Source organism: Anabrus simplex, chromosome 1 (assembly GCF_040414725.1).
Source record: "Anabrus simplex isolate iqAnaSimp1 chromosome 1, ASM4041472v1, whole genome shotgun sequence".
NCBI lineage: Eukaryota > Metazoa > Arthropoda > Insecta > Orthoptera > Tettigoniidae > Anabrus > Anabrus simplex.
This window is the reverse complement of record NC_090265.1, coordinates 1118174917-1118201936: the sequence shown is the minus strand read 5'-3', so window position 1 is coordinate 1118201936 and position 27020 is coordinate 1118174917. Positions and strand designations below refer to the sequence as shown.

The following is a 27020-nucleotide window of genomic DNA, read 5'->3' as shown; positions in this document are numbered from 1 at the left end:
CGTATATAGGAAACTGCGTGAAATTGTGGTGGGGTGTTGTATTAGTTGCAGGGATGCTGATGAGAGCACACATACTCAGTCCATGAGGCAAGGGAATTAGCCATCTCAGATCCAACCTGGAACCCTCGGAACAGAAGCTGACCACTCAGCCAAGAAGCTGAACTGTCCTCGTCTCAAGTTGGTGCAGCTCTTTTCAGGCACACCCTCGGTGGAAGCGAGCTGCAAGTGGCTGCGCTGTTCCGTGGTTTCCATTTTTCATACCAGGTAAATGCTGGGGCTGTACCTTAATTAAAGCTTCTTTAAAGCTTCTTTCCCCACTTCTAGCCATTTCCTCTCCCATCCTCGCCGCAAGACCTATCTGTGTCGGTGCGACGTTAAGCACATTGTTGTGAGCTGCATGTACCTTTCTTAACCAAACACCAGCCCTCCTGCAAATCTTACATTTCTGACAGCACAGGGAATCGAAGCCGGGACTCCGAGGACGGCAGCTAATAGGCTTAACCGTTACACTACGGAGGTGGACATATTTCTTTAAAAAGTTTACCAGAGCACAGTGGAGAAGTATGAACAAGAGCAGGAAAACTCTTGTTAACATGAAGCTTGCTTATTCTTGGTATGAAATGACGACATATTAGAGGCATGCACTGTCCACGTGTTTCATATTGTAAGAAAATATTTTGAAGACCTATACTAAATATTCCTCACAGCCTCCATCTCACAACGTATCATAATGGCTTTAGTCATTTGAAAAAGAGGACTGAATATATTGACAACTTTATTCGTAAAGAATAGTTAATGCTATAAATACATTTCTCACTCAGCTTCATGTTTTCACTACGTAAAGAGAATGTGATGATAGACGACTGGTTGTTATATAAATGATTATCACAACATCATGCTGTAATTATGAAATTCTAGTCGTTTAATTCAGCTATTCAATAACAATTCCACCTCACTGATGAACAATAATTAGAAACGCTTTTTTACCTGATCAATGACCTGTAAGAATAGGTAAAAACGTGATCAAATAAAATATAGCTCCTCAACTTCAACTTATTTTTACAATTGGCTTAACGTAGCACCGACACAGATAGGTCTTATGGCGACAATGGGATAGGAAAGTGCAAGGAGTGGAAAGGAATCGGCCGTGGCCTTAATTGAGGTACAGTTCTAACATTTGCCTGGTATGAAAATAGGAAATGACGGAAAACCATCTTCAGGACTGCCGACAGTGGGGTTTGAACCCACTATCTCCCGAATACTGGGCACTGGCCGCACTTTAGCGACTGCAGCTATCGAGCTCGGTGACTTCAAGTTTACTAACCTCATCGACTATTTTCGTTTCCATTTTTTTTTCAAATATTTTCATTTTCTGTCTGAGAATAACATAGTTCAAGCACGAAGGAAAAGCTTACATTTCGGATTCAAAGACCTCTTATAAAACAACTAGAGAGATTTCACGTATTTTTAAAATCTCTGGACGTCCAAGTTTAATACAGGACCGGACTGTTAATATTAATAAGAAATATACACTGACTGACAGAGCAATTGCAACACCAAGAAGGAGTGGTTCGAAAGGGATGAAATTTGGGGAAAAAACAGAGACGGCACGGACGAATAATTGATGTTTATTTCAAACCGATATGCAGGTTACACAATGCGCACGGCATCGACTCAGTAGGATGTAGGACCACCGCGAGCGGCGATGCACGCAGAAACACGTCGAGGTACAGGGTCAATAAGAGTGCGGATGGTGTCCTGAGGGATGGTTCTCCATTCTCTGTCAACCATTTGCCACAGTTGGTCGTCCGTACGAGGCTGGGGCAGAGTTTGCAAACGGCGTCCAATGAGATCTCACACGTGTTCGATTGGTGAGAGATCCGGAGAGTACGCTGGCCACGGAAGCATCTGTACACCTCGTAGAGCCTGTTGAGAGATGCGAGCAGTGTGTGGGCGGGCATTATCCTGCTGAAACAGAGCATTGGGCAGCCCCTGAAGGTACGGGAGTGCCACCGGCCGCAGCACATGCTCACGTAGCGGTGGGCATTTAACGTGCCTTGAATACGCACTAGAGGTGACGTGGAATCATACGCAATAGCGCCCCAAACCATGATGCCGCGTTGTCTAGCGGTAGGGCGCTCCACAGTTACTGCCGGATTTGACCTTTCTCCACGCCGACGCCACACTCGTCTGCGGTGACTATCACTGACAGAACAGAAGCGTGACTCATCGGAGAACACGACGTTCCGCCATTCCCTCATCCAAGTCACTCTAGCCCGGCACCATGCCAGGCGTGCACGTCTATGCTGTGGAGTCAATGGTAGTGTTCTGAGCGGACGCCAGGACTGCAGGCCTCCTTCAACCAATCGACGGGAAATTGTTCTGGTCGATATTGGAACAGCCAGGGTGTCTTGCACATGCTGAAGAATGGCGGTTGACGTGGCGTGCGGGGCTGCCACCGCTTGGCGGCGGATGCGCCGATCCTCGCGTGCTGACGTCACTCGGGCTGCGCCTGGACCCCTCGCACGTGCCACATGTCCCTGCGCCAAACATCTTCGCCACAGGCGCTGCACCGTGGACACATCCCTATGGGTATCAGCTGCGATTTGACGAAGCGACCAACCTGCCCTTCTCAGCCCGATCACCATACCCCTCGTAAAGTCGTCTGTCTGCTGGAAATGCCTCCGTTGACGGCGGCCTGACATTCTTAGCTATACACGTGTCCTGTGGCACACGACAACACGTTCTACAATGACTATCGGCTGAGAAATCACGGTACGAAGTGGGCCATTCGCCAACGCCGTGTCCCATTTATCGTTCGCTACGTGCGCAGCACAGCGGCGCATTTCACATCATGAGCATACCTCAGTGACGTCAGTCTACCCTGCAATTGGCATAAAGGTCTGACCACTCCTTCTTGGTGTTGCATTTGCTATGTCAGTCAGTGTATTTACGGTAAATGAAGTTGTAATTTTGCTTTTACACTCAAATTTCTACTTCATATAATTCTTATCCCAGATTAAGTATACAAAATTTGACAATAGGTTTAGTTCATTTTTTGTCTTTCTGTTCGTTTGTTTGTCACGACATTGCGAGGAAACTACTATACAGAATTTCTTGAAACTCTGTATTTAAGGTCAGGGATAGTCGATGTGCGCACTAGGCATTATTTGATTGGTATACAGAATGCAGAAATATTAAGGAGACAAAACAGGAGACGTTGAAATTCTCCGTTACCATCTGTTACTGTACATCGAAAAACTGTACAGCAACTTACACAATACAATAAGCTCATTTTCTTAGTGACTGTACATAATAAAAGTTGTGCAAACTATAATTTCCTATCTTTTGTGTCTCATGCATTTAACCGTGCTAGGAATAACAACAAATTTACGATCATTACATTTTTGAGAAAGGTTCAAATATCTCCGGAAATATTAGTTCTATCTAAAACGTGAACATGACAATGATTTTCGAAAATCCTGTTTCCAATATTTATATCTCATACATTTTTACCGTATGAGATAGCTACCTCTGTGGATCAGCGGTAGAGTGTCGGCCTCCGGATCCCAAGATAGCGGGTTCAAACCCGGCAGAGGTAGTCGGATTTTTGAAGGGCGGAAAAAAGTCCATTCGACACTCCATGTCGTACGATGTCGGCATGTAAAAGATCTCTGGTGACACATTTGGTGTTTACCCGACAAAATTCATTAAATCTCAGCCATAGACGCCTAAGAGAGTTTCGGTTTACTCGGTTTGCCATCTAGTGGGGGCCTAGAGTAAAACGGAACGTCTAAATTGACGAGCAGACAGCCAGATGGCGTCAAATTGAAATGTCTGCACACGGTAGCTGAGGCCATACGATTATTATTATTATTATTATTATTATTATTATTATTATTATTATTATTATTATCATTATTATTATTACTACCGTATGAGATATAATAATGGAGACATTCACGAATTTATTTTTGTATTACTGAGCGAGTGGGCCGTGCGGTTAGGGGCGCGCAGCTGTGAACTTGCATTTGGGAGATACTGGGTTCGAAGCCCACTGTCGCAATCCTGGAAATGGTTTTCCGTGGTTTCACATTTTCACACCAGGCAAATGCTTGGGCTGTACCTTACTGAAGGCCACGGCCGCTTCTTTACCACTCCCAGGCCCATCCCATCGTCACCATAAGACCTATAGTCTATGTGTCGGTGCGACGTAAAGCAGATTGTAAATAAGTATATATAATTTTTTGTATTGCTGAGTCCATAAAAGCCTCCGTGGCTAAGGCCACTGCGCGCCGACCTCTCACCGCTGGGTTCCGTGGTTCAAATCCCGGTCATTCCATGTGAAATTTGTGCTGGAAAAAGCGTAAGCGGGACACGTTTTTCTCCTGGTACTCCGGTTTACCCTGTCATCTTTCATTCCAGCAACACTCTCCAATATTTCATTTCATGCGTCAGTCAGACCCTCGAGAAGTGTGACAGCCTTCGGCAGCCGGCACAATTCCTATTCTCGCTACTAGATGGGGGCTTCATTCGTTCCATTCCTGACCCGGTCGAATGACTGGAAACAGGCTGTGGGTTTTCATTGCTGAGCCCATCAACGGCGAATATTACTGATGTGAAATTATTGTTTAATCGCCATGGTAACGACCTTGATGGCGTTGCTGCTGGTGGCTGTCATGATTGCTGCTATAAGATTAAAAACACGTGGTTATAAAACATAAAAGGGCCGGGGTGTTGAAAGTTTTGGCCTCAAATTCCCTAATATTACCAAGACGGAAAGAAACTAAACGTGATGGTCTACAATGTCCTAAGACTCCAAAACTTATCAACCGTAACTATTGTTTTTAGCTGAGTAGTTTTCTGTCTCTTCTACAGGCAATGATCTCTGCTAGACGGCATTATTGTTACATTTACTAAAGCGAAGTACAAAATAGTTAGCATGCAATAAATCCGTTTTGCTTTCTTTCTTTCTTTTCTACTGGCCTTACGTCGCATCGACACAGACAGGTCTTATAGTGACGATGGGATAGGCAAAGAGAGAAAGCAACTATGGTATCGATTAAGGTACAGTCTGAGGGTTGCTGATAGATGGGTTTGAACCTACTACCTCCTGAATGCAAGCTCACAACTACGTGACCCGAATCTCGTAGTTAACTAACTTGCTCCCTCGGTGCAAAAATTATCTTCTGTGCAAAACATATTAAAATACTACTATTCTGATGACTTACTTCATGCCCAAGAGCTTAGGTCAAGAGGTCACTGAATTGATATCCTATCGACATTCTGTGTAAATTGATACTGTACTTATTAGTAAGTTTGTAATACCTCTACGTAGCAAATGTCGACTTCATTGTGTCAACCTAATTACATACATACATACATACATACATACATACATACATACATACATACATACATACATACATACATACATCAATTTTCATTATTGACTGTTATGGTGTATTTCAGCATTGAGTCTGCAAGCCTATGTGAATTGACTAAATGCCGCCACAATTTCATATCTATAACTCTGTTGCGTCGTTTAGTTCCATACCTCTTATATTTAAATTATTAGAAACTGAGTCTAACAATCGTCGTTTTAGTCTCCCTCTACTTCTCTTACCTTCCAAGCGTGAGCCCATTATTCTCTTACGTAACTCATCCTCCTCCATTATCCTCACATGAGCCCACCACCAAAGCCGGTTAATGTGTACAGCTTCATCAATCGAGTTTATTCCTTTATCGCTTCCTTCCGAGAAACCTCCTGCCATCTGTTTGTACCACCTTCATTCTCTTTACTTTCATGTCTGTTACGTTTAACTTACGAATGACATATCCTGAGCCCGCCCAGCTTTCACTTCTATAAAACAAAGTTGGTCTGAATGCAGACCGATGTAAAGATACTTTCGTCCGGAAGCTGATTACTTTCTTACAGAATACTGTTGATCGCAACTACGAGCTCACTGCATTAGCTTTGCTGCAGATTGATTCAATCTCACTGACTATACTACCATCGTAGCTGTTAGCTTGCATTCGGGAGATAGTGCATTCTAACCCCACTGCCGGCAGCCCTGGAGATGGTTTTCCATGGTTTCCCATTTTCAAACCAAGCAAATGTTGGGGCTGTACCTTAATCAAGACTACAGTCGATTCCTTCCCACTTCTAATCCTTTCCTGTCCCATTGTCGCCATAAGAACTGTGTGTGTCGGTGCGAGGTCAAGCAAATTGTAAAACAAAACTAAACTATCCTACTACCATCCTGAGAGAATACATCCTAAATATTTGAAATGATCTACTTGTTCCAGTTTTGACATTCAGTTATCTTAGGTTTCTTCCCTACTGACATCACTTTGGTCTTGGAAAGGCTAATTTTCATATCATACTCATTGCAAATGTTTTCAAGTTCCAAGATATCAGACTGCAGGCTTTCTGTACAATCTGACATTATGACCAATCGGCACAGGTCAACTGCTTATTACATTTCCACCTAACTGAATCCCTCCCTGACACTTTATACCTTTCAACAGATGATCCGTGTAAACTACGAACAAAAAAGGTGAAAGATACATTCTAAATCTCTGTAAGTACCTTGAACCAAGAACTCATTCTACCATCAAATCTATTGCAGCCTAATTGTCGACATAAATGCATTTGGGAGCTTTAAATTATCTACTCTTAAGTCCATAATCCCCCAGTTCGACTAATATCTTTTCCCTCGGTACTCTGTAATATACTGCTGGGGCTGCCTGGCCGAGGCGGTAAAGGTGTGCTCGGCTCGCCCGGAAGGACGTGGGTTCGAAACCCCGTCAGGAAGTCGTAAAGTTTAAGAAACGATATTTCCACTTCCGGAGGTGCACATGGCCCTGAGGTTCACTCAGCCTACACCAAAAATGAGTACCACGTTAATTCCTGCGGGCAAAGGCGGCCGAGCGTAGAGCTAACCACTCTACCCCATCACATGCCGAGGTTACGGATAGTGGAAGCCTTTACCTTCCACCCCTCCAAGGGCTTTCATGGTCTTCACAGAGATGACTTTGCTTTGCTTTGCTTTTACTCTGCAATATGCCTTCTCGAGATCTACGACACATAACCGCCTATTCCTCTCGTAGAATTTTTCAGTTACCTGGTGCATACTGAAAATCTGGTTACTGCATGAGGAACTAAAATCACCAGGTTCGGTTTTTTCTTTTTTTCTTTTTTTTTTCTTTTTATTTTGTACAAAAAGTTTGATTTTGTGGCAAAGACCTGTACGCCTACATTTTATAAATCGTAATACCACCAGGCTAAGTACCTCAGTCGGTCGAGTCCTGGCCTTCTGTGCTCAAATTGGTGGGTTCAATCTCACCTCAGTCTAGCTGAATTTGATGGAGTTCAAATACGTCAAAATTGTGTTGGTAGATTTACTGGAACGTAAAATAACTCCTGCGGGACAAAATTCTGGCAACCTTGATGTCTCCAAAACCCTTGAAATTAGTTACGAGGTCATAAACCCAATAACATTATTATTAATTTTAATACATTATATTCCCTCCCCTGCGAATCATGTGACCTCTCCGCGGTGGGGAGGCTTGCGCGTCCCAATGGAAAAGATAGCCGAACCGCAGGTGCAAGCATATCGGACGGGTATCTGTTGAGAGACCAGACTAACGAATGGTTCATCGAAAGAGGAGTAGCAGCCTTTCGGAAGTTGCAAGGGCGGTAGACAAGATGATTGACTGCTATGGCCTTGTGATAATACAAAACATGGCTTAGCTGTGTTGATACTGCTACACGGCTGAAAGCAACGGGAAACTACAGCCGTAATTAACTCCCGAGGGCATGCAGTTCTCTCTGTATGAATCATATACTGATGATGGCTTCCTCCCGGGTAAAATATTCCGGAGGTAAAATAGTCCCCCATTCGGATCTCCGGGTGGGGACTACACGAGTGGGGGCCATCATCAGGAAGATGGATACTGACATTCTGCGAGTCGGGGCGTGGAATGTTAGAAGTCTGAATCGTTGTGGTAGATTAGAGAATCTGAAAAGGGAGATAGATAGACTAAAGTTAGATGTAATTGGTATAAGTGAAGTACGTTGGCAGGAAGAACAGGACTTTGGGGCAGGCGACTAAAGAATTATCAACACAAAATCAGTGCAGTGATAAGAATCGAGGGCTTTGAAAAAGAAGCATCACTCCTGAAAGGAGTGCGGCAAGGCTGCAGTTTTTCTCCGCTCCTTTCAGTATATAGAACAGGCAGTAAAGGAAATCAAAGAAGAATTTGGAAAGGGAATCGCAGTCCTTGGAGAGAAAATCAAAACCCTAAGATTTGCCAATGGTATTGTTGATTTGTCTGACACTGCAGAAAATCTCGAGAAGTTGCTGAATGGTATGGATGGAGTCTTGGGTAGGGAGTACAAGATGAAAATATACAAGTCCAAAACAAACGTAATTGAGTGCAGTCGAACGAAGGCAGGTGATGCAGGTAAAATTAGATTAGGAAATGAAAAATAAAGTACATGAATATTGTTACTTGGGTAGTAAAATAACGGTGACACAAAATGCAGACTAGCACAAGCAAGGAAGAGCTTTGCTCACTTCGAACATTGATATAGGAATTAGAAAGTGAAGACTTTCGTCTGGAGCGAGGCATTGTATGGAAGTGAAACATGGAGGATAACGAGCTCAGAAAGAAAGAGAATAGAAGCTTTTGAAATGTGGTATTACAGAAGAATGCTGAAGGTGAGATGGATAGATCAATTCACGAATTAAGAGATAATGAATCGAATTGGTGCTAGGAGATCGATTTGGCTAAATTTGACGAGAAGAAGAGATAGAATGATGGGACACATCTGAAGATACCCAGGACTTGTTCAGTTAGTTTATGAGGAAAGTGTAGGCGGTAAGAATGGTAGAGGTAGACCAAAGTATGAATATGACAAGCAGATTAGAGCAGATGTTGGATGCAGTAGTTACGTAGGAATGAAAAGGTTAGCACATGATAGGGTGACATGGAGAGCTGCATCGAACCAGTCTATGGACTTGTGACTCAAACGACAACATTCTTTTCAAAATTAGAGAAAAAATTCAGTCATTCCTTTCCCTTTCCTAGCCGCAATTAATTACAAACACACTCGCCAGTACGGACACCACAATCACACAACGAATCTCTAATCTGTTTACTTCAAGCAACAAAAGAAAGCAATTTATTTCCAAAAAATTGTCGAACAAAGAAACCTGGCAGAAACGTTTAAAGCAGCGAGCTAAGACAGTGTGGATACGTCTACAGACGAGTTAAAATAGATGATGGAGCAGTCCGGACGAGGGCAGACAATGGCGCTCACTGGTCGTATAATTAAAACACGTAGTCTCTTTTCAATCGCCACAAATCTCTCCCGCTTGCAGAGGTTAGACTACATGTCAAGCAGAATGTCAGCCACGCTTGAGTGGAACACAATGTTCCGTGACTCTCATTAATATTCGGCCCTTCCTCAGGTTTGTTCCTCTTTGAGAGAGCTATTTTAACACCTGTCACTGGCCAATTTATTTCAAAATTTATGATCCGTAGAGAAAATTAGACTATGGAGCAATAAAAGAACACTGAACACAGATACAGTCAATATCATCAAAACGTTCATCGATAACTGTAGATCGTACCATAGCTCAGGTCATCGATATTTCATATAAAAGGACGAGGCAACCGAGTGACATCGTCACTGGCTTGTCATCAAAGTGGCCATGGGTTCAATCTTAGCCAATGAAATGTAAAATGAAAAATGAAATATAAAATGAAATGTCTTCTCCCTATGGCTGGAATTCCTTGTAAAATTAGAGGTCCTTTAGCTATGATCACTACGTAAATTGTCACGTAAATCTACCAGTAACCGAGTACGTAGGCTGTGCGAAACGTGTCGTTGTTGAGTTCAAACCATAAAATTAGCAGTCTTGAAGATTGTTCTCTGCTGTTTCTCATTTTCACAAATTCAGTTAAATAAATACTGGGCCACGGCAGCTACCTTACATCCTTATTCGTTTCCTGCCACACCGACATCCGAAAAACCTTAGTTTGTTCGACGTAAAACCACAAGTCTTATTAGAGTCTGACAATAAAAATCACCTCAAGCCCATAACATATATACTGGGTGGATGGAATGCGCATACATTGAACGATTACTACCTTTCCTCTGCACGTCAGACGATAACATTCGACAGTGAACGGTAAAAATGGCGAATTAAGGCACTCTGACCACGAGCAATTAATTGGAGACCGGGATGTGGTAGCTCTGACTGACTGTTCCTGTACTACAGTATTGAAGGTGTATTAATGGCGGAGGAATCGTGGACAGAAATTGAGCAGAAGATCAAACTGCGGCCAGCCGTGAGTGATCGATCAGCGAGGCGAGCGTCGAGTGTGCCGACTTACATCACTGCAACGAAACTGCACAGTGGAGCATAAGACACACCAGTACAACAGCGGGCGGGTACGTCCGGTTTCAACAAAGACCATGCGATGTACTTTGCGTCGACTGAGGTTCGGGAACCGTAGACCAACAAGGGTGCCTTGGCTGACCCCATGCCATTGTGAATACGCCTCTCGAGGGCGCTAAAACGGCGTCCGTCGTTCTTCGACACATAGAAGAGGGTTGTCTGGGGTGGCAAGTCCCGTTTCCGGTTGCGTGCTGACAGCTGAGTCCGCATCTGGCATAAACAGCATGAGGCATTCTGCACCCTATCTCCTGTATAGTAGACATACAACAGGCCGATGGTGGCGGTGTCATAGTTTGGGGGAGCGTTCCTCTGGTATGCTCTGTGACTATTGGCCATCGTGCCACATGCTTTGAGTGGTGATGATTACAAGAACCTGTAAGCCGACAATCTACACCCATATCTGCAGGCAGTCTTTCCCGACAGCAAGGCCATATTCCAACTGCTCAATGCACCATGTCACCGCGCTAAGGACACTACAGACTGATTTCCCGGACTGTAAACCCATCGAACTTGTCTGGGATATGCTGAAACGCGCTGTGGGGGGTTGTTCCTACGCCTCCGAAAAATATGCGTCAATTGCACGAGATGCTCCAGGAGGCACAGCTTGGAGTGGACATAGAGGACGTGCGCCACCTTCTGGAATCTCTCCTCAAGACGTTTGCAAACCACGATTGCCAGCAAAAGGAGACCGACCCGTAATTAGGAAGGTGTTCCTAATAAACTGAACATCTACTGAAAACACACACACACACACACACACACACACACACACACACACACACACACACACACACACACACTGTTGTTTGGGTCATCAGTCCATATACTGGTTTCATGCAGCTTACATGCCACCGCACCATGTGCTAAAGCAAAGCAAAGTGGTCTCCGTACAGGCCATGAAGGCCCTTGGAGGAGTGGAAGGAAAAAGGCTTCCACTATCCGTAACCTCGGCACTTAATGGGGGTAGAGTTGTGCATTAATTTATTTTTGGTGTAGGCTGAGTGAACCTCAGGACCATATGCATTTCTGGGAGTGGGAAATCCCGTTTCTTCCTGACGGGAAACCGAACCCTCGTTCTTCCGGGTGAACCGAGCACGCCTTTACCGCCTCGGCCAGGCAGCTCCTTCATCATGTGCTAACCATTTCATTTATACGTAACTATTACATCCTACATCTACTCTAATCTGTTTGGTTATATTCATGCCTTGCTCTACGCCTACCGATATTGCCGCCTAAACTTCCTTAGAAACTACTTAAACAATTCCTGGGTGTCTTAAGATATGTCCTATCATTCGTTCTGTTCTTCTGGACAAATATCACTCTCCTCAATTGGATTCAGCAAATCTTCATTCGTGATTCGATCTGCCCATCTCACCTTCAGAATTCTTCTGTAATACCGCACTTTTGAAGCTCTACCAGATCAAAAATATATGGACACGCCGTTTTACATGTCATCTTGGGGTTAGATGTCACTACAACCGTCGCTGTTTCTGTAAAAGGCGGTTGGGGGCTCAATTTTGTTCACTTCTACAAGATACCTACATAATGGGTTGAACAAGAGAGCATAGTGACTTCGAACATGAAAGGTTACTGGTATTGGTTGCCACATCAGTAAAGAGTCAGTCAGGTCCATGTACGTCCTTCTCAGGTTGTCCAATTCGACTGTCAGGGACGTGATTTTGAAGTGGAAACGGGGAGAGACAACCACAACAAATCAACGGACGGGTAGCTACGTAGGCCTATATTGAGAGACAGGGATCGTCAAGTATTGAAAAATGTACGGAAACATCGCGTGTCATCTTGTGCTACAATTGGCTATGAATTCGGCAGTGCCACTAATTGTGCAGCTAGCAACATGACAGTGCACCGTGAGATACGAGACTCAGAGACCCGCCTCTATACCGCACACTTCGCCGGTGAAAGATATCAGAATATTTTGACTAGCTTGTATGCTGTCTATGGTAGAAGCCTAGTTCAGAGATGACAACTGCGTGTTTCAGCATGACAATGAACCCTGCCATAAATAGGGTCGGTTCGTGAGAGGTTTGTGGACAATAAGCTTCCGGAAATGGACTTGCCCAGAGCCCCGACTATCGAACACATCTGGTATGAACTGGACGGCGATGTTTGTATCTACGCATCATCTCCAAGTTTCAGAGTTATGGCTGGACGAAGCAACAAGTGCTCTCTCCAGGTGGAAATCATAAAATGACCTCCTCCTTCAGAGGTAATATTTATCCAAAAATATCAATAGTTTTCAACATTTTTCATCCAGTTAGACCCTTATTCCTTCCCCCTTCCAAACTTATGTTTAACTAATAGGAATCTACCTGGAAGGCGACCAGACTCTATTATTACCAACATCATCAGCCCACATAACGCACTTTAAAATTTAAATGCATCGCTTGGTCCGCTAATTTAAAATTGGGAGTCCCTTCAAAGATAGTTATCAACTCGGAAAATCCAAATTGCGGCTATCAATGAAACATGATTCCGTTTGGTAGTATCAGTATCCTATAAAGCCTAAAATGATCTCCGCCAGGACAGAGAAGATGGGAAAGGAGGTGTAACAATACTGCTACGAACTGCATTGCCACAAGCTGGAATTCCATTAGACTAATCAGATGTAGAAAGCTTCCAAAGTAGATGCTACTAGAATTGAGATTCGCAATCAACAGCGCACGTTGATTTCTATCTACCGTCCTCTACAAATATGTTTTGTATTTTGTTTTGCTATTTTTTTAAATTTTGCTTTACGTCGCACCGACACAGATAGATCTTACAGCGACGATGATATCAGCAAGGGTTAGGAGTGGGAGGGAAGTGCCCGTGGCCTTAATTAAGGTACAGCCTGGTGTGAAAATGGGAAACCACGGAAAACCATCTTCAGGGCTGCCAACAGTGGGGTTCGAACCCATTATCTCCCGCGTGCAAACTGACAGCTGCGCGCCCCTAACCGTGCAGCCAACTCGCTCGGTCGCCCTGTATGTAGTCTATCTGGTCATTAGGTGAAAAACCAATTAATAAAAAGAAACAGTTTTGTCTTTCAGCCTGCAAGCCTCGGTCAATTGACTAAGCGTCTCCATAGCCTATGTTTCTCTTACTTACCATGACCGAGTTCATTATTCTCCTTGTTGCCTATCATCTATTATTCGTCTCACATGACCCCCACGACCGAAGCCGGTACATTCGAAGGAAAACGACATAACGATAATATGGAACTATTATGAAAGCTCGTGCACTGCAGATGGTTTAAAAGTCTGAAATCTTCCGAAGTGAACTATACGTATGGCCAGTACCCTGTTTTGCAGAAATTTACCGTTCAAATTCACAAGATTTTAGCAAGCCTTCCCGTAAATCAACAAAAAGAATAATAATAATAATAATAATAATAATAATAATAATAATAATAATAATAATGAAGAAGTCGTAGAAGAAAAGAAGTCTATGGCCTCGGCTACAAGATTTCAGACTTTCAGATGTGATTCCATTATGTGGAAGTGTATACAAATTTCGACATTTCGATAGCACTGCCATCTCGCAGCGAAGTGGCATGTTCTGGATGGTTTCTAAAACTAATTTAATTTTGTCGGGTGAACGCTGAATGCACAACTAACGGCCTTTGACATATCAACGTTTAGGACATGATGTGCCAACATTTTACCAGCCCTTCAAAAATCCTGGTTTGATGTGTAAGAAATTCATGTGCCCTTAATCTTGCCAGACTAGGTGAAACACCATCAAATAATCAAAAATCTGTTAGTTCATCCTGAGTCTTGGGATTTCCACCTAGTTTAAAAAATTTTAAACCTCATCAACTACAGTCTCGCAGTTTATGAAACCATGTGAGGCAATCACGACGCCTCGGCTGAGTTGTATATTGTTCTTACTTACTTATGCCAGGCTGACTTCTTTTACACTTCCATTTCAACCTTCCTAGGTCATATGTTGCTATCCAGGTTAACGAGACCTATACTTTCATGTATCCAGCTATGCAGTCCAAAATTCTCACAGGGTATACTCTAAGACAGGGCATGACAAATCCCGAATAAACCGAGCTCGATAGCTGCAGTCGCTTAAGTATGGCCAGTATCCAGTATTCGGGAGATAGTGGGTTCGAGCCCCACCGTCGGCAGCCCTGAAGATGGTTTTCCGTGGTTTCCCATTTTCACACCAGGCAAATACTGGGGCTGTACCTTAAATAAGGCCACGGACGCTTCCTTCCCACTTCTAGCCCTTTCCTGCCCCATCGTCGCCATAAGACATATCTGTGTCGGTGCGACGTGAAGCAACTTGTAAAAAAAAAGAGCCCGGATACAAGACCACCCTAACGTTTAAAATTTTTAGGTTACAGCTAGTTAGAACAAACTTCCTCAACTTAGCATAAATCAGGCATTTTTTTTTTTTATAATGAACGGACTAGTTTGAAAATTTTAATTTGCTTATACAGTAGTTTCCTATCGAACCTACTTGCAGCTATTTATTTAAAAAATTCTAAGGTGCCTCTTTTAATTACTTTACGATCACACTTTTCACTGGTACAAACGCTTTTTTTAAAACTTGCTGTACGTTGCACCGTCTTATGACGACGATGGAGTACGAAAGGGCTAGGAGTGGGAAGGAAGCGAGATTGGCCTTAATCACGGTACAGCCCTAGGATTTCCCTGGTATGAAAATGGAAAACCACAAAATACTATCTTCAGATCCACCGACAGTGGGGTTCGGACCCACTATCTCCCGAATGCAAGCTGATAGCTACGTGACCCAAACCGCACAGCCACTTGCTCGGAGAACAAACTCATATATGAACATAAGACTGGAGACGTAAACAACGAACAGTGGTGACCATAGTAAGTGATGTGCTGGCTGATAATGTTATTCATCAAGCTGAACCTTCGATATTCACGACTACGAGCGTAGCTGGAGAGTTGAAACTCACTGGCAGAATGGCGAAATTAAAAAGACAAGAATTCAAAGTAAAAGATATACGCAAGAAATCAGAGCCTTTTCTCAACTGGACGTGTGCTACATTGATATTGCAAAGGCGTTTGATACCGTAGACCATGCACTTCTTTCCTATAAACTCTCAGAACGTTTTAATATCCATGGTCGCTTCCTAACTCTCCTGCAGAGCTTCCTCAATACCAGAACTCAGCGTGTGGTTCTTGATGGGTTCAGTTCGACTCTTGTTATGGTACATTCTGGCGTTCCACAGGGCAGTGTCCTAGGTCCGCTTCTTTTTGTCTTATTTATTGACGATCTCATTAATTGTATATCCTCCGTTTCTTGTGAAATTGTACTATATGCAGATGACTGTAAAATATTCAAACAAATCGATTCTTTATCAGACGTAAACTCCTTACAGAGTGGGCTTAATTCAACATGGCGTCTTAAGCCTAATCCTGCCAAGTGTTCCTCTATTTCGATCACGCTTCGTAAATCCCCTATTCTCAGTAAATACTCTCTCCTCGGTAACCAGTTCCCAACTCTAACACAACAAAATGACTTAGGAGTGATGTTTGACAGTAAATTGTTATTTGTCCCCCATATACAAAAGATAACCGCACGAGCAATGTCACTTCTCGGTTTGTTGTATACATTTTCTGACATCACCGATATCCACGCACTCCGAGCGTACTATGTATCTTGCATCCTACCGATTATTGAATTCGCGTCTCCCATTTGATCTACCTCTTCACCACTAATCTGAATCATATTGACCGCGTGCAGTCATTCTTCTGTGCCATTGTTAGAGCCAGAGTATCTGATTCTCGAAACTTGAGCAGTAATCAGATACTAGACAAGTTAAACCTTCACCTGTTATCTAGTCGCAGGAAAGTAGCCGACCTTAGATTCCTATGCAACGCTGTTAACGGTTTATTTCGTTCTCCTGAACCTGCATCCTTCTTTTCCTTACATGTTCCAACTCGCAAAACCAGGATTAATACGCCCCTTCATATTCCGTATTGCCTCTCTCTCGTTCAAAGAAGTTTATTTATCCGCATACCAACCCTCCTTAACTCTTTATCTTCTGACAGGAACTTGACGTTTTTTCTTCGTATGCCTCCTTTAATCGATTCTTCCTTAACTTAACCTAGTTCATTTTCTTCATATTCCTTTTTTCTCTTCTCATTGCTGCCCTCTCTTATGTACATAATATAATATTTATTTATTTTTTACTGTACTATACCGTTAAAGTGTTATATCTGTATTTATCTTACTGTGCCTAGCTATAAGTTCTTCTCCTCGTTTTACGTTCAATCTTCAATTTTTCTCGTTGTTCCTTTAGCCTTTATGTTTTGTTGTTATTTGTTGTGTCTCTACAGTTATTTTGCTAGTTTTTAATTTTTTCCTCTATTTTTATCGTAAGATGTTTTTTCGTCATTGTTCTTACGCTTATTTTTTATGTCCGCCTTTTGCTACTCTATTGTAAATATGTTTTTCATTGCGGAATTCTGTAATTCGGCTTCTCGCTGTTTTGGTTTCCCAAATAAATAAATAAATAAATAAATAAATAAATAAATAAATAAATAAATAAATAAATAATGTACGATGCTTTAAGAATAGACTCCAGCATTCTGTAAATTGTGTGTACATTTCTATGTGATGGTGTCATATTTTAATATAACGCTCAATCCACTGGAAATTGTAGCATTAAGGCATCTGAATTATTAAAGGTATGTGCGAATTTGCATATGAACGTGCTGTATTTACAATGATAATATATTAGTAATTGGACCTCTCAATGTACTGTAATTCATAGTGTAAAATTGTAATGCTTAAGGTGCGTGTAAATTTGTATATGATGTAATGTTAAGCTAGTAGTAAGTTCAACCCATAGTATTGTGAGTCGCAGTGTTAAGCACTGGAAATACTTAAGTTGTGTGTGAATTCGTAAATTATGCTGGATTTAGAATGTTGAAATAGTAATATATCTTGTTATATTTTCTATTCGTGTTGTTGATGTTTTTGTTGTTGTTGTTGTTGTTGTTGTTGGGTAATCTATATATTAAAACAGTTTACTTTATTTATTTACTTGTGCCAGAAGCATACTTAATCATACAGTTAAAAATAAAGTAATAATTAAACTATTTACAAAAATTAACAGACAAAAGAAAATAGACCAAATTTACTGTACATCTAGATGGTATTTTGCCAAAACTGAGCCACACCTAGGGCGTTGTCATCAGCAAGCATTAAATCTTGCTCCGAGTATGAAAAAGAGCATAGAGGACATTGATACATATGGCTCACTGTTTGTTCTTCACCACAGTCGCACTTGCTGTCCTCTGATGTGAAGCCCCATAACTTAAGTGAGGATTTAGCCCTGCCGACACCAGTTCTTAATCGGTTAAGGGACCTCCAAACACTCCAGTCTACATTGTAGCCAGCCGGAAGTTGTTCACGCGGCTCCATCCATTCTTGTTGCTTAGATTTCCACAAGGAAAGTCTTGCCTTACCTGGTGGTCCTTTCAGTTTACTAAAAATAGCCATTCTACTGGACCGATTTGCTTCATTTCTTTTTTATTCTCTCCGGAATTACGTACCGGTGAATCATGGGACATTAATAGGTCTCTAAGTTCAGCCAACTTTGAGTAATCGTAAAATCAAATCATTAAATAATCACTCCAAAAATATATTGCAGGCGAAGGCTTACCCTAGCGCGTAATACATTCTGTTACTTAGCAGGTTGCTAAGCGGCTAACATTTTCATTGATATTCTGATACATAGCCTATATGATTTTCATCCTCAGTAATGTCATTTGCATGCAGCCATGTTTCATTACTACCTGTCAAGCCAGAGAGTATACACTTCATCTGATCATGGAAGAATATTATTCTATACTGTATACTCTTTGATTCGCTGACCTTCCCCAGCTTCTTAATATACTCAACAGATGGCAGAACTTTCCTAATAATTTACTTTACATACTGCTAATAGCAGCCTTATGTATGGCCGTTACCAGTAATAAAGCGCAGGGACAACCTCTTGAAGAAAGTGGGGTGTCTCCTTACACGAACCAGTATTTAGTCACGGCCAATTGTATGTTGCACTGTCTGGGGCAAGATCGTTTGAAAATTTTAAGATGCAGATACGCCCGAATGGTCGAAGCACAGTGTATACTGTATGGAAAGAAGTGTTATAAACTATATAACGAATGAATCAGTTATTATGTACCGGTATTAAATGTTCATAAAAGTATTGAAAAGGACAGTCAAAACAATACGACTGCGACAGACATATCAAGACGAGTTATTTGACCTATTTATAAGTAATACTGTGGAGCAGCACTGTTCCTCTAGTTATGTTTTAGCTGTACTTTATTATCACAGTATTGTAAGCGATCATTACCACCGGGATATTTCCCAATTGCGATGTATTTGGTAATAATTTACTCTCCGGGTTCGGTCGATCCTTTCGAACTCTAAGGAAACTTGTCTCAGTTCCACCACCGGTGTTTCGCAGCTGGAAACAATCTGACTACATCTAAGGTGGAAAGATCGTCTCTTCGTCCAGACGGTCATGGCTTCATCCACTAAATCCAAGGGAGCATTTCAGGGAAGGTAATCAGGAACTATAACCTTTTTTTTTTTTTTTGCTAGGGGCTTTACGTCGCACCGACACAGATAGGTCTTATGACGACGATGGGATAGGAAAGGCTTAGGAGTTGGAAGGAAGCGGCCGTGGCCTTAATTAAGGTACAGCCCCAGCATTTGCCTGGTGTGAAAATGGGAAACCACGGAAAACCATTTTCAGGGCTGCCGATAGTGGGACTCGAACCTACTATCTCTCGGATGCAAGCTCACAGCCGCGCGCCTCCTATAACCTTTTAATGTTGGTCCTGTTGTTGGAAAGAACGCAAAGGAACTAGTGAAAAAATACTCAAACGTATTTTATTGAGCAACAAAGGGCAGGGAAAACAATAAGGATAGCTACTGCTCTTGCCAGGATTCGAACTCTGAAATTTACAGCTTCCCAGATTGGCACACTTTTCATAAGAGCTACGACAGTAGGCAAATACCACCATCACCACCACAGCGCGCGGCTGTGAGCTTGTATCCGGGAGATAGTGGGTTCCAATCCCACTGTCGGCAGCCCTGAAGATGGTTTTCCGTGGTTTCCCTTTATCACACCAGGCAAATGCTGGGGCTGTACCTTAATTAAGGCCACGGACGCTTCCTTCCAACTTCTAGGCCTTTCCTATCCCATCGTCGCCATAAGACCTATCTGTGTCGGTGCGACGTAAAGCCATTAAGCAAAAAAAAGTTTCAGCACAAACAGCTAGTATAATGTTTTTCGGGAACAATGATGAGTTACTCAGCAACATCGCAAACCTTTTGAATTATTCATTGAGCTTCTAGACGGTGGTATCATCTTAATATAAATAAATGTCGCTGGTATGAGTCAATGGATTGAAGCTGCTAGTATGAGCGGTGTATTCAATAAGCTCTGTGGGCTAAATTTACCAGGATGACTGAACTAGTCTCGCTCATATTATGGTACAATGTTTCCTTACCGATACGAAGCATGAATGTCTGTAGTAAAAACACTACAATTTAAAGTTCTTCAACCTTCGCTGAATCATGTGACTAAATATAGGCGAGCGCAGAGTAGGCTGTCTTAAAATAAACCCGTTTAACTTCAAGTATTCTTGTACAAAAGCATTATTAAATAAGAAATGAGTGTTCCTAGCAAAGACGTGCTCGGTTCACCCGAAATGCCGTGGGTTCGATTCTCCGCAAAGAAGAATTTAAGAAGAAGCCTTTCAATTCTATACCCTCCGTGGGCGAGGGCAACAGAATACATCCATGGTATCCCGTGCCTGTCGTTAGAAGGTAAATAACAGGGAAACCTCATACGCTCATAGCGCGAGTTGGTGACCAGGGGGCCTCTAACTGAGTCTGACATTTGCTTGTGTTGGCTCCTCACTTTCAACTTCCCTATCCAAGTTGCCTAGAATAAATCTTGTTATCTTCCAACCCCACGGCAATTACTGTAACTTAGCGAGGCCTAGGGTGTCTTCCATTTTGTAATAATAATAATTGTACCGGGAGGTACACCTCAACTCCGCACATTCAAAATAAGCGCCTTAAGGAACTCCTCTATCGACCAAAATGTAAAATGTCTACTACATAAAGTTGAGACTTTAATCAGAAGATGTCACCTCTGAAGTATTGAGTAATTGTGTTATTCTGAAGTTGCCTAAACTGACTGGTTTTATTTGCTGTGTGTTTGTTTACTTCAAGAAGTTTGGACACTTTTCCACAGATGTCACTGCCAAAAAAATATGGTCATGCACTCTGGTGCAAGGTAAAGGAAGTTGTTATTGAAAGAAATTTTGTGTTTATAGGTTTTCTCAACTTTCATTTGTTTTTATGTAATTCTAGGTTTGCAACGCTTCCTTCTCATTCCGCTAGTTTTGAATCTGACCAATGAAAATTTTCTGTAATTAATTTTCAGCCTATTGCAGGCTTCTTGCTCGGTTTTGAATGTAACTTTTGGGTTCAGCCAATAAAAATGAGAGGGTGTGTCCGGATTAGTCCAGAATCCTCTCGAACCTTCCCTGAGGGTATATAAGTTACTGTTTTTCAAGTTCTCTTGTCTCTTGATCGTCGTCTTTCTGAGTGTGTGTATTAAGACAGGAGGCGGGGAGCTTCTTTCTTCGGCAGGCAGTACATCAGCCAGGTAACGGCCACCTAAATTCTATTATCTGTAGCTACCTCCGCAGACTTATCCGAGGGGAATGTCTGAGTTTGTAACTATGTAACAAACCTTTTCTAAAATGTAAATTTTCGTGCGACTAATGTAAATTTTCATAAAGTCTTTAACTGTAAATCGGGGATAGAGTGTGCTTTACCCTCTCGAGTTCCCCTTTAACTTGGTTCGAGGTGGCTACGATTTTATAACTGTTTTCGTCTTTTCTGTAATGCATTAAATTAACCGCCTTTCGCGTCACCCCAGTAGGTTGGGATTAGCCCCTGTATCACCGGGCCGAGAGCCCTGTTAAGTTTTATTCTTAATTTGGGAGTGCAAGTATACGCCTCCATTCATTTTGCATTCGGGCCACTAAGTTAAACCTTTTTTTCTTTTTCCACGAAGGCCCAGTAGGTTGGGTACTAGATACCCCTGTGTAAAACTATTTCCATTGTAAATCGTGCCTTGTGAGACCAGAGAGTGTAAGTTTTTGATGTAATGTTGTCTTGAGTAGGCTGTAAGAAACTGAGAGCATGAAAGCTCTTTTCTAAGTTTTCTGTAATTGTGAGGGGTGCCTCTGGAAGGCTAGAGATTGTAACTGTTGGAGCCAAGTGCTCGTGGACACTGTGTATTGGGAGATATCTCTCCTTATCTGACTAACGCAACATTTGTGAAACTTGGAAATCTGGAGCCTGAAGCTCAAAATTTGTAAATTACCTATTGTGGGGTTCTCCAATTTTGTATCTCTATTGCTGTTTTGTACCTGATTACCAGTACCTGAAAATATTGTGTGTTAATTTTGAAAATTCTAAATGAAATATAACCTTTATTTAAAGTTTTAATTCAATTCTTGATATCGTAGTTAGACCCCTTCAAGTCCGCTCCTTCTTTCACCCCTGTGTGATCCACGAAAACACGGTAATAATAATAATAATAATAATAATAATAATAATAATAATAATAATAATAATAATAATAATAATAATAATAATGTTATTGGCTTTGCGTCCCACTAACTACTTTTACGGTTTTCGGAAACGCCAAGCTGCCGGATTTTTTCCTGCTGGAGTTATTTTACGTGCCACTAATTCTACCGACACGAGGCTGACGTATTTGAGCACCTTCAAATAACACCTGACTGAGTTAGAATCGAACCTGCCATGTCGGGGTCAGAAGGCCAGCGCCTCAACCGTCTGAGCCACTCAGCCCGGCATCTTCCATTTTCACGTCCCACATGACCCTTCTCTTTCTTTTGCCGATGAAATGAAATGAAATGGCGTATGGCTTTTAGTGCCGGGAGTGTCCGAGGACAAGTTCGGCTCGCCAAATGCAGGTCTTTTTATTTGACTCCCGTAGGCGACCTGCGCGTCTTGGTGAGGATGTAATGATGATGAAGACGTCACATACACCCAGCCCCCATGCCAGGGAAATTAACCAATTATGGTTAAAATTCCCGACCCTGAAGGTAATCGAATCCGGGACCCCTGTGACCAAAGGCTTCTTATTAAGGACCGAAAATCTTTAAATTTCTTTCCGATTAGAGTGAAGTGGGGATGGTTGTCCAATTGCACTTCCCTTAAAATAATAATCACCATCACTTTCACTTCCACAAAGGCACAAGATGCTCGAGTTTTTTCAGTCGTCAACAAAAATGAGTTCTATCATAATGGGCATTGAGTTAACCACTGCATCCCACTTTATTCACAAGTTATCTATCACCTGTATGGAGGTAGGTGACTTCACTTCACTAAATATACAAATGGAAGAAAATAACTAAGACTTCGTTCAAGATTGACTGAATTTCCATCTTAATATCTGACGATAGTAGATGCCAGTGGGAGTAAATTCCACGACTTTGAGAATGCATTCAATAGATGGAAGGAATACTGTGAAGGTACCCTGGCATGGCTTTAAAATGGGACCAGATATTCTACCTTGAGACAGAATAGGAAATACCATCGTTAAACTGGCCCAGATGGCGTAGCAGCTGAGCTCCTTTTAAAGCGACAGGCGACATAGGTGTGGAGATAATCATGGAAATAAGAAATAACGTTTGGAGAAATGACATTTGGCCAGTTGAATGGGTTGCATCAAATTTTGTCCCTCTGCACAAGAAGGGTTCCACAGCCAAATGTGCTGTATATACTGGACTTAAAGAGAAGCTTCAAGTTTTCCTTGCTTTACAGATCCAACACTGAACAAGTTGGATTTATCCGAGGTAAAGGCACGAGAGAACAGATATTAAACATTCTTCAGTTGATTGAAAAATGCCATTTTAATTTCCAGTCATCATCGGCTTTTTAGACAACTGGAAGGCCTTTGTCTGTGTTCAGTGGGAGAAAATGAGGCAAGTTTTGTAGGAAATGGGTGTTACTGCACATCTGGCTTGGCTGATAAAGGAACTTGTATGAAGCTCACCTAGTCATGATGAAAATAAATGGCAAACTGTCTCGGAATTTCAAGATCTAGAAAGGTGTTCGACAAGGCTGTATATTGTCACTTGTGCTCTTCAGTACGTCATGAGATCTGCACTTGAGGAGTGGGATGGTGGATTTCTTGCTGGTGGTAAGAAAATAGCCGGCCCCGTGGTATAGGGGTAGCGTGCCTGCCTCTTACCCGGAGGCCCCGGGTTCGATTCCCGGCCAGGTCAGGGATTTTTACCTGGATCTGAGGGCTGGTTCGAGGTCCACTCAGCCTACGTGATTAGAATTGAGGAGCTATCTGACGGTGAGATGGCGGCCCCGGTCTAGAAAGCCAAGAATAACGGCCGAGAGGAATCGTCGTGCTGACCACACGACACCTCGTAATCTGCAGGCCTTCGGGCTGAGCAGCGCTCGCTTGGTAGGCCAAGGCCCTTCAAGGGCTGTAGTGCCATGGGGTTTGGTTTGGTTTGGTAAGAAAATATCCAACCTACGTTATGCAGACGATACTGTACTTATTGCCACTGACAAGACGAAAATGGGTGAGGTCATTTCGCTTGTCAGCAATGTCGATGCTCGAATGGGACTACAAATTAGCATAAATAAGGCCAAAAATAATGATTGTTGATAGAGCAGAAAAATTAGCTAGCATTTTGGTGTTCTCTCTTGTACCTAGATTGGCTGGATGGCATAAGGTTTATAAAAATTAGAGAAATTTTTCTTTCATGGTCTCAGTTTTTTGTTTTTGCTAGAGATTTAACATCACACCAACGCGTCCAAACCGAGCAAGTAGTCGTGCGTTTTGCGTCACGTAGCTAACAGCTTGCATTCGGGAGATAAGACCTATCTGTGTCGCTGCGACATACAGCAAATTTGTAAAAACAACATATCGAAGGTTTTCGGCGACGGAATGATAGGAAAGGGATAAGATTGGTAAAGTAGCGGCTGTGGCTGTAGTTAAAGTACAATCCCAGCATTTTCCTGGTTTGAAAATAGGAGACCGCGGAAAACGATCTTCAGAGCTGCCGACGATAGGATTCTAATCCACTATCTCCCGAATGCAAGCTCACAGCTACACGACGCTCGGTTTTCTTGATTTTTCTTGTTCATTAGTAAGTAATGGGACTGATATTTAGCACATCCACTTAATATTTCCACTCTTCTACAAATATTTCGCAAGCTGATGATAATATTATTCACACTGTAATTACTGTACTCGGAAGTTAATACAGGGAAAGATCTTCATTGCGGTAATCACATTAACGAGGTTGGAGACCGTCTCAGAAATGCTATACCATTTCAGGTTGCTATGCTCCTGATATTAGGAGAAGAGCAACTATGGCAAAAATTGTAATGATGAATTTGTCCCATATATTGAAGGATCACTTTATATCGTTACTACTGAAAATGAGAGTAGTATGCAGTCTATTATTTTCACTTTCCCCCTAGAGCTGACGCGTGGACACTTCGTGATTCAGACCTGAAGAAATTCTATTTAAAAATGTGGTAATGAAATGAAATGTCGTCTGGCTTTTAGTGCCGGGAGTGTCCGAGGACATGTTCGGCTCGCCAGGTGCAGGTCTTTTGATTTGACGTCCGTCGGCGACCTGCGCGTCGTGATGAGGATGAAATGATGATGAAGACAACACATACACCCAGCCCCCGTGCCAGCGAAATTAACCAATGATGGTTAAAATTCCCGACCCTGCCGGGAATCGAACCCGGGACCCCTGTGGCCAAAGGCCAGCACGCTAACCATTTAGCCATGGAGACGGACTAAAAATATAGTGAGAGAAATGTTTCACATGTCTTGGACAACATTTTGTACAAATGATGCCATTATTAACCAGTTCAACCTGAGAATCACTAAATGAATATTTTTTATAATTCTTTTGACGCGCTAGGTGATTTGGGAATAACAGCATAGAAAAACTGATCATTCTTGGAACTGTTCCCGGGAAGAGGGTCGAAACATATCAATAATATAACTGGGTTTAACTTATTTCTTCCAGCACGTCTGGTCGAGAACCACGAGAGATGGAGACAATTGACCAATAGCCTCCTCGAAGATCCTCAGAATTGAGGGAAATATGGAAAAAAAAAAAGAGAGACCTAATGGTGGATGCACGGCTTAAACCGAGGACATTAAAATGAAAAGTACAGATAAGTAAAACAAAATATCCCGCGAGTGATAGTGAATCAAGTGCTCTGCTTCATGTTCAAGCCCTGACATAAATTAAGACTACTTCAGAGAAAGGAGCAATATCACCGTAGATAAGATGCAAATTGTATGGGGTTGGGATTTGTGTGCTATGTTGATAAACCGAAAACACATTGTGTATTATATTACGAAGTACTGTCGAATGCTTCAATGCAACCAAATAAATTACGAAGGCACTTGGAAACAAAACGTTCAGATGTTAAAGATAAAACTGAAGAAAGTTTCCCTCGTGCAATAAGTAAGTATGTAAATAAGTAAGAAAGTCGTCTTCATTCGTGGCGAGGTTAGGGATCAAGACCCTCTCTTACACTTAATCACAACATAAAACTTATATCATAGAAATTGCATGCCCATAGCGTTAAGCGATAGGATTTTCATGTTCAAAGCGCGAAATAAATGAGTCAGTTTTCCACACTCACTAGTTTGTTTTTAAAAAAGTCCATTTGAAAGTCACCCAGTACTATGACATCTTCGTAGACAGAGATGAGATCTGCTAAAGCTGCTTCGAAGCCATCCATTTGTTTATTATTACGTGGCTTATACATACAATTCATATTCATATTTTCTTGAGTTCAACAAATATATAATCATGTCGCAGGGGAAGGATTGGGTCTGTGGCTCAAATAATCTTACCATTTTAATGAGGTTTAAACTGAAGAAATCTGTTCTGCCTGAAGGAGGATCACAGAATTCAAAGGCTTTGGAATAATATTCGACTAGTTTGCGTACTGCATTTAAATTCTGATTAGTGTTATGGGAAGACTGTTGTCCGGATTTATTTCGCTCTTAAAATAATAATAATAATAATAATAATAATAATAATAATAATAATAATAATAATAATAATAATAATCACCACCTCCGTCGTTTTTGCCTCGAGTTCATTGCAGAAAAATGTGCCGAATCTCCTGTAATACTGTGCAATACTGAATATGAATTGAGTTTCAGCTTTTGAAAGAACTAAGTCCTTATGTTTCCTATACAGTTTTATCTTCATAGTATCTTATCCACTTACCCTCTTTCCGCTTGGTGGAGACGGAGAAGCTTTTACTGGAGTAGGAAGTCATGACGTCACACGCGCGGCCATTACACTCCGGAGCCACAACTGTGAAACCAAAGTCAAATTAATGACAAAAATGTAACATCTAATAGTTGGCAGAATAGAATACAAAATCAGCACTAAGAAATAAATTATTTGATGTCTTGATTTT

At 42.0% G+C, this 27020-nt stretch overlaps 1 protein-coding gene across 2 annotated transcripts in view; it reads right to left on the bottom strand.

The window, feature by feature from the left end:
* The window catches only part of Obsc (Obscurin), a 980481-nt gene that overhangs the window by 836964 nt on the left and 116497 nt on the right, over positions 1 to 27020 (bottom strand). For both annotated transcript variants that reach the window (XM_068225413.1, XM_068225414.1), the window contains exon 2: positions 26825 to 26914. In XM_068225413.1, coding sequence (XP_068081514.1) covers positions 26825 to 26876 — 52 coding nt within the window. In that variant the 5' untranslated portion in view covers positions 26877 to 26914. The remainder of the gene's footprint in view (positions 1 to 26824; positions 26915 to 27020) is intronic.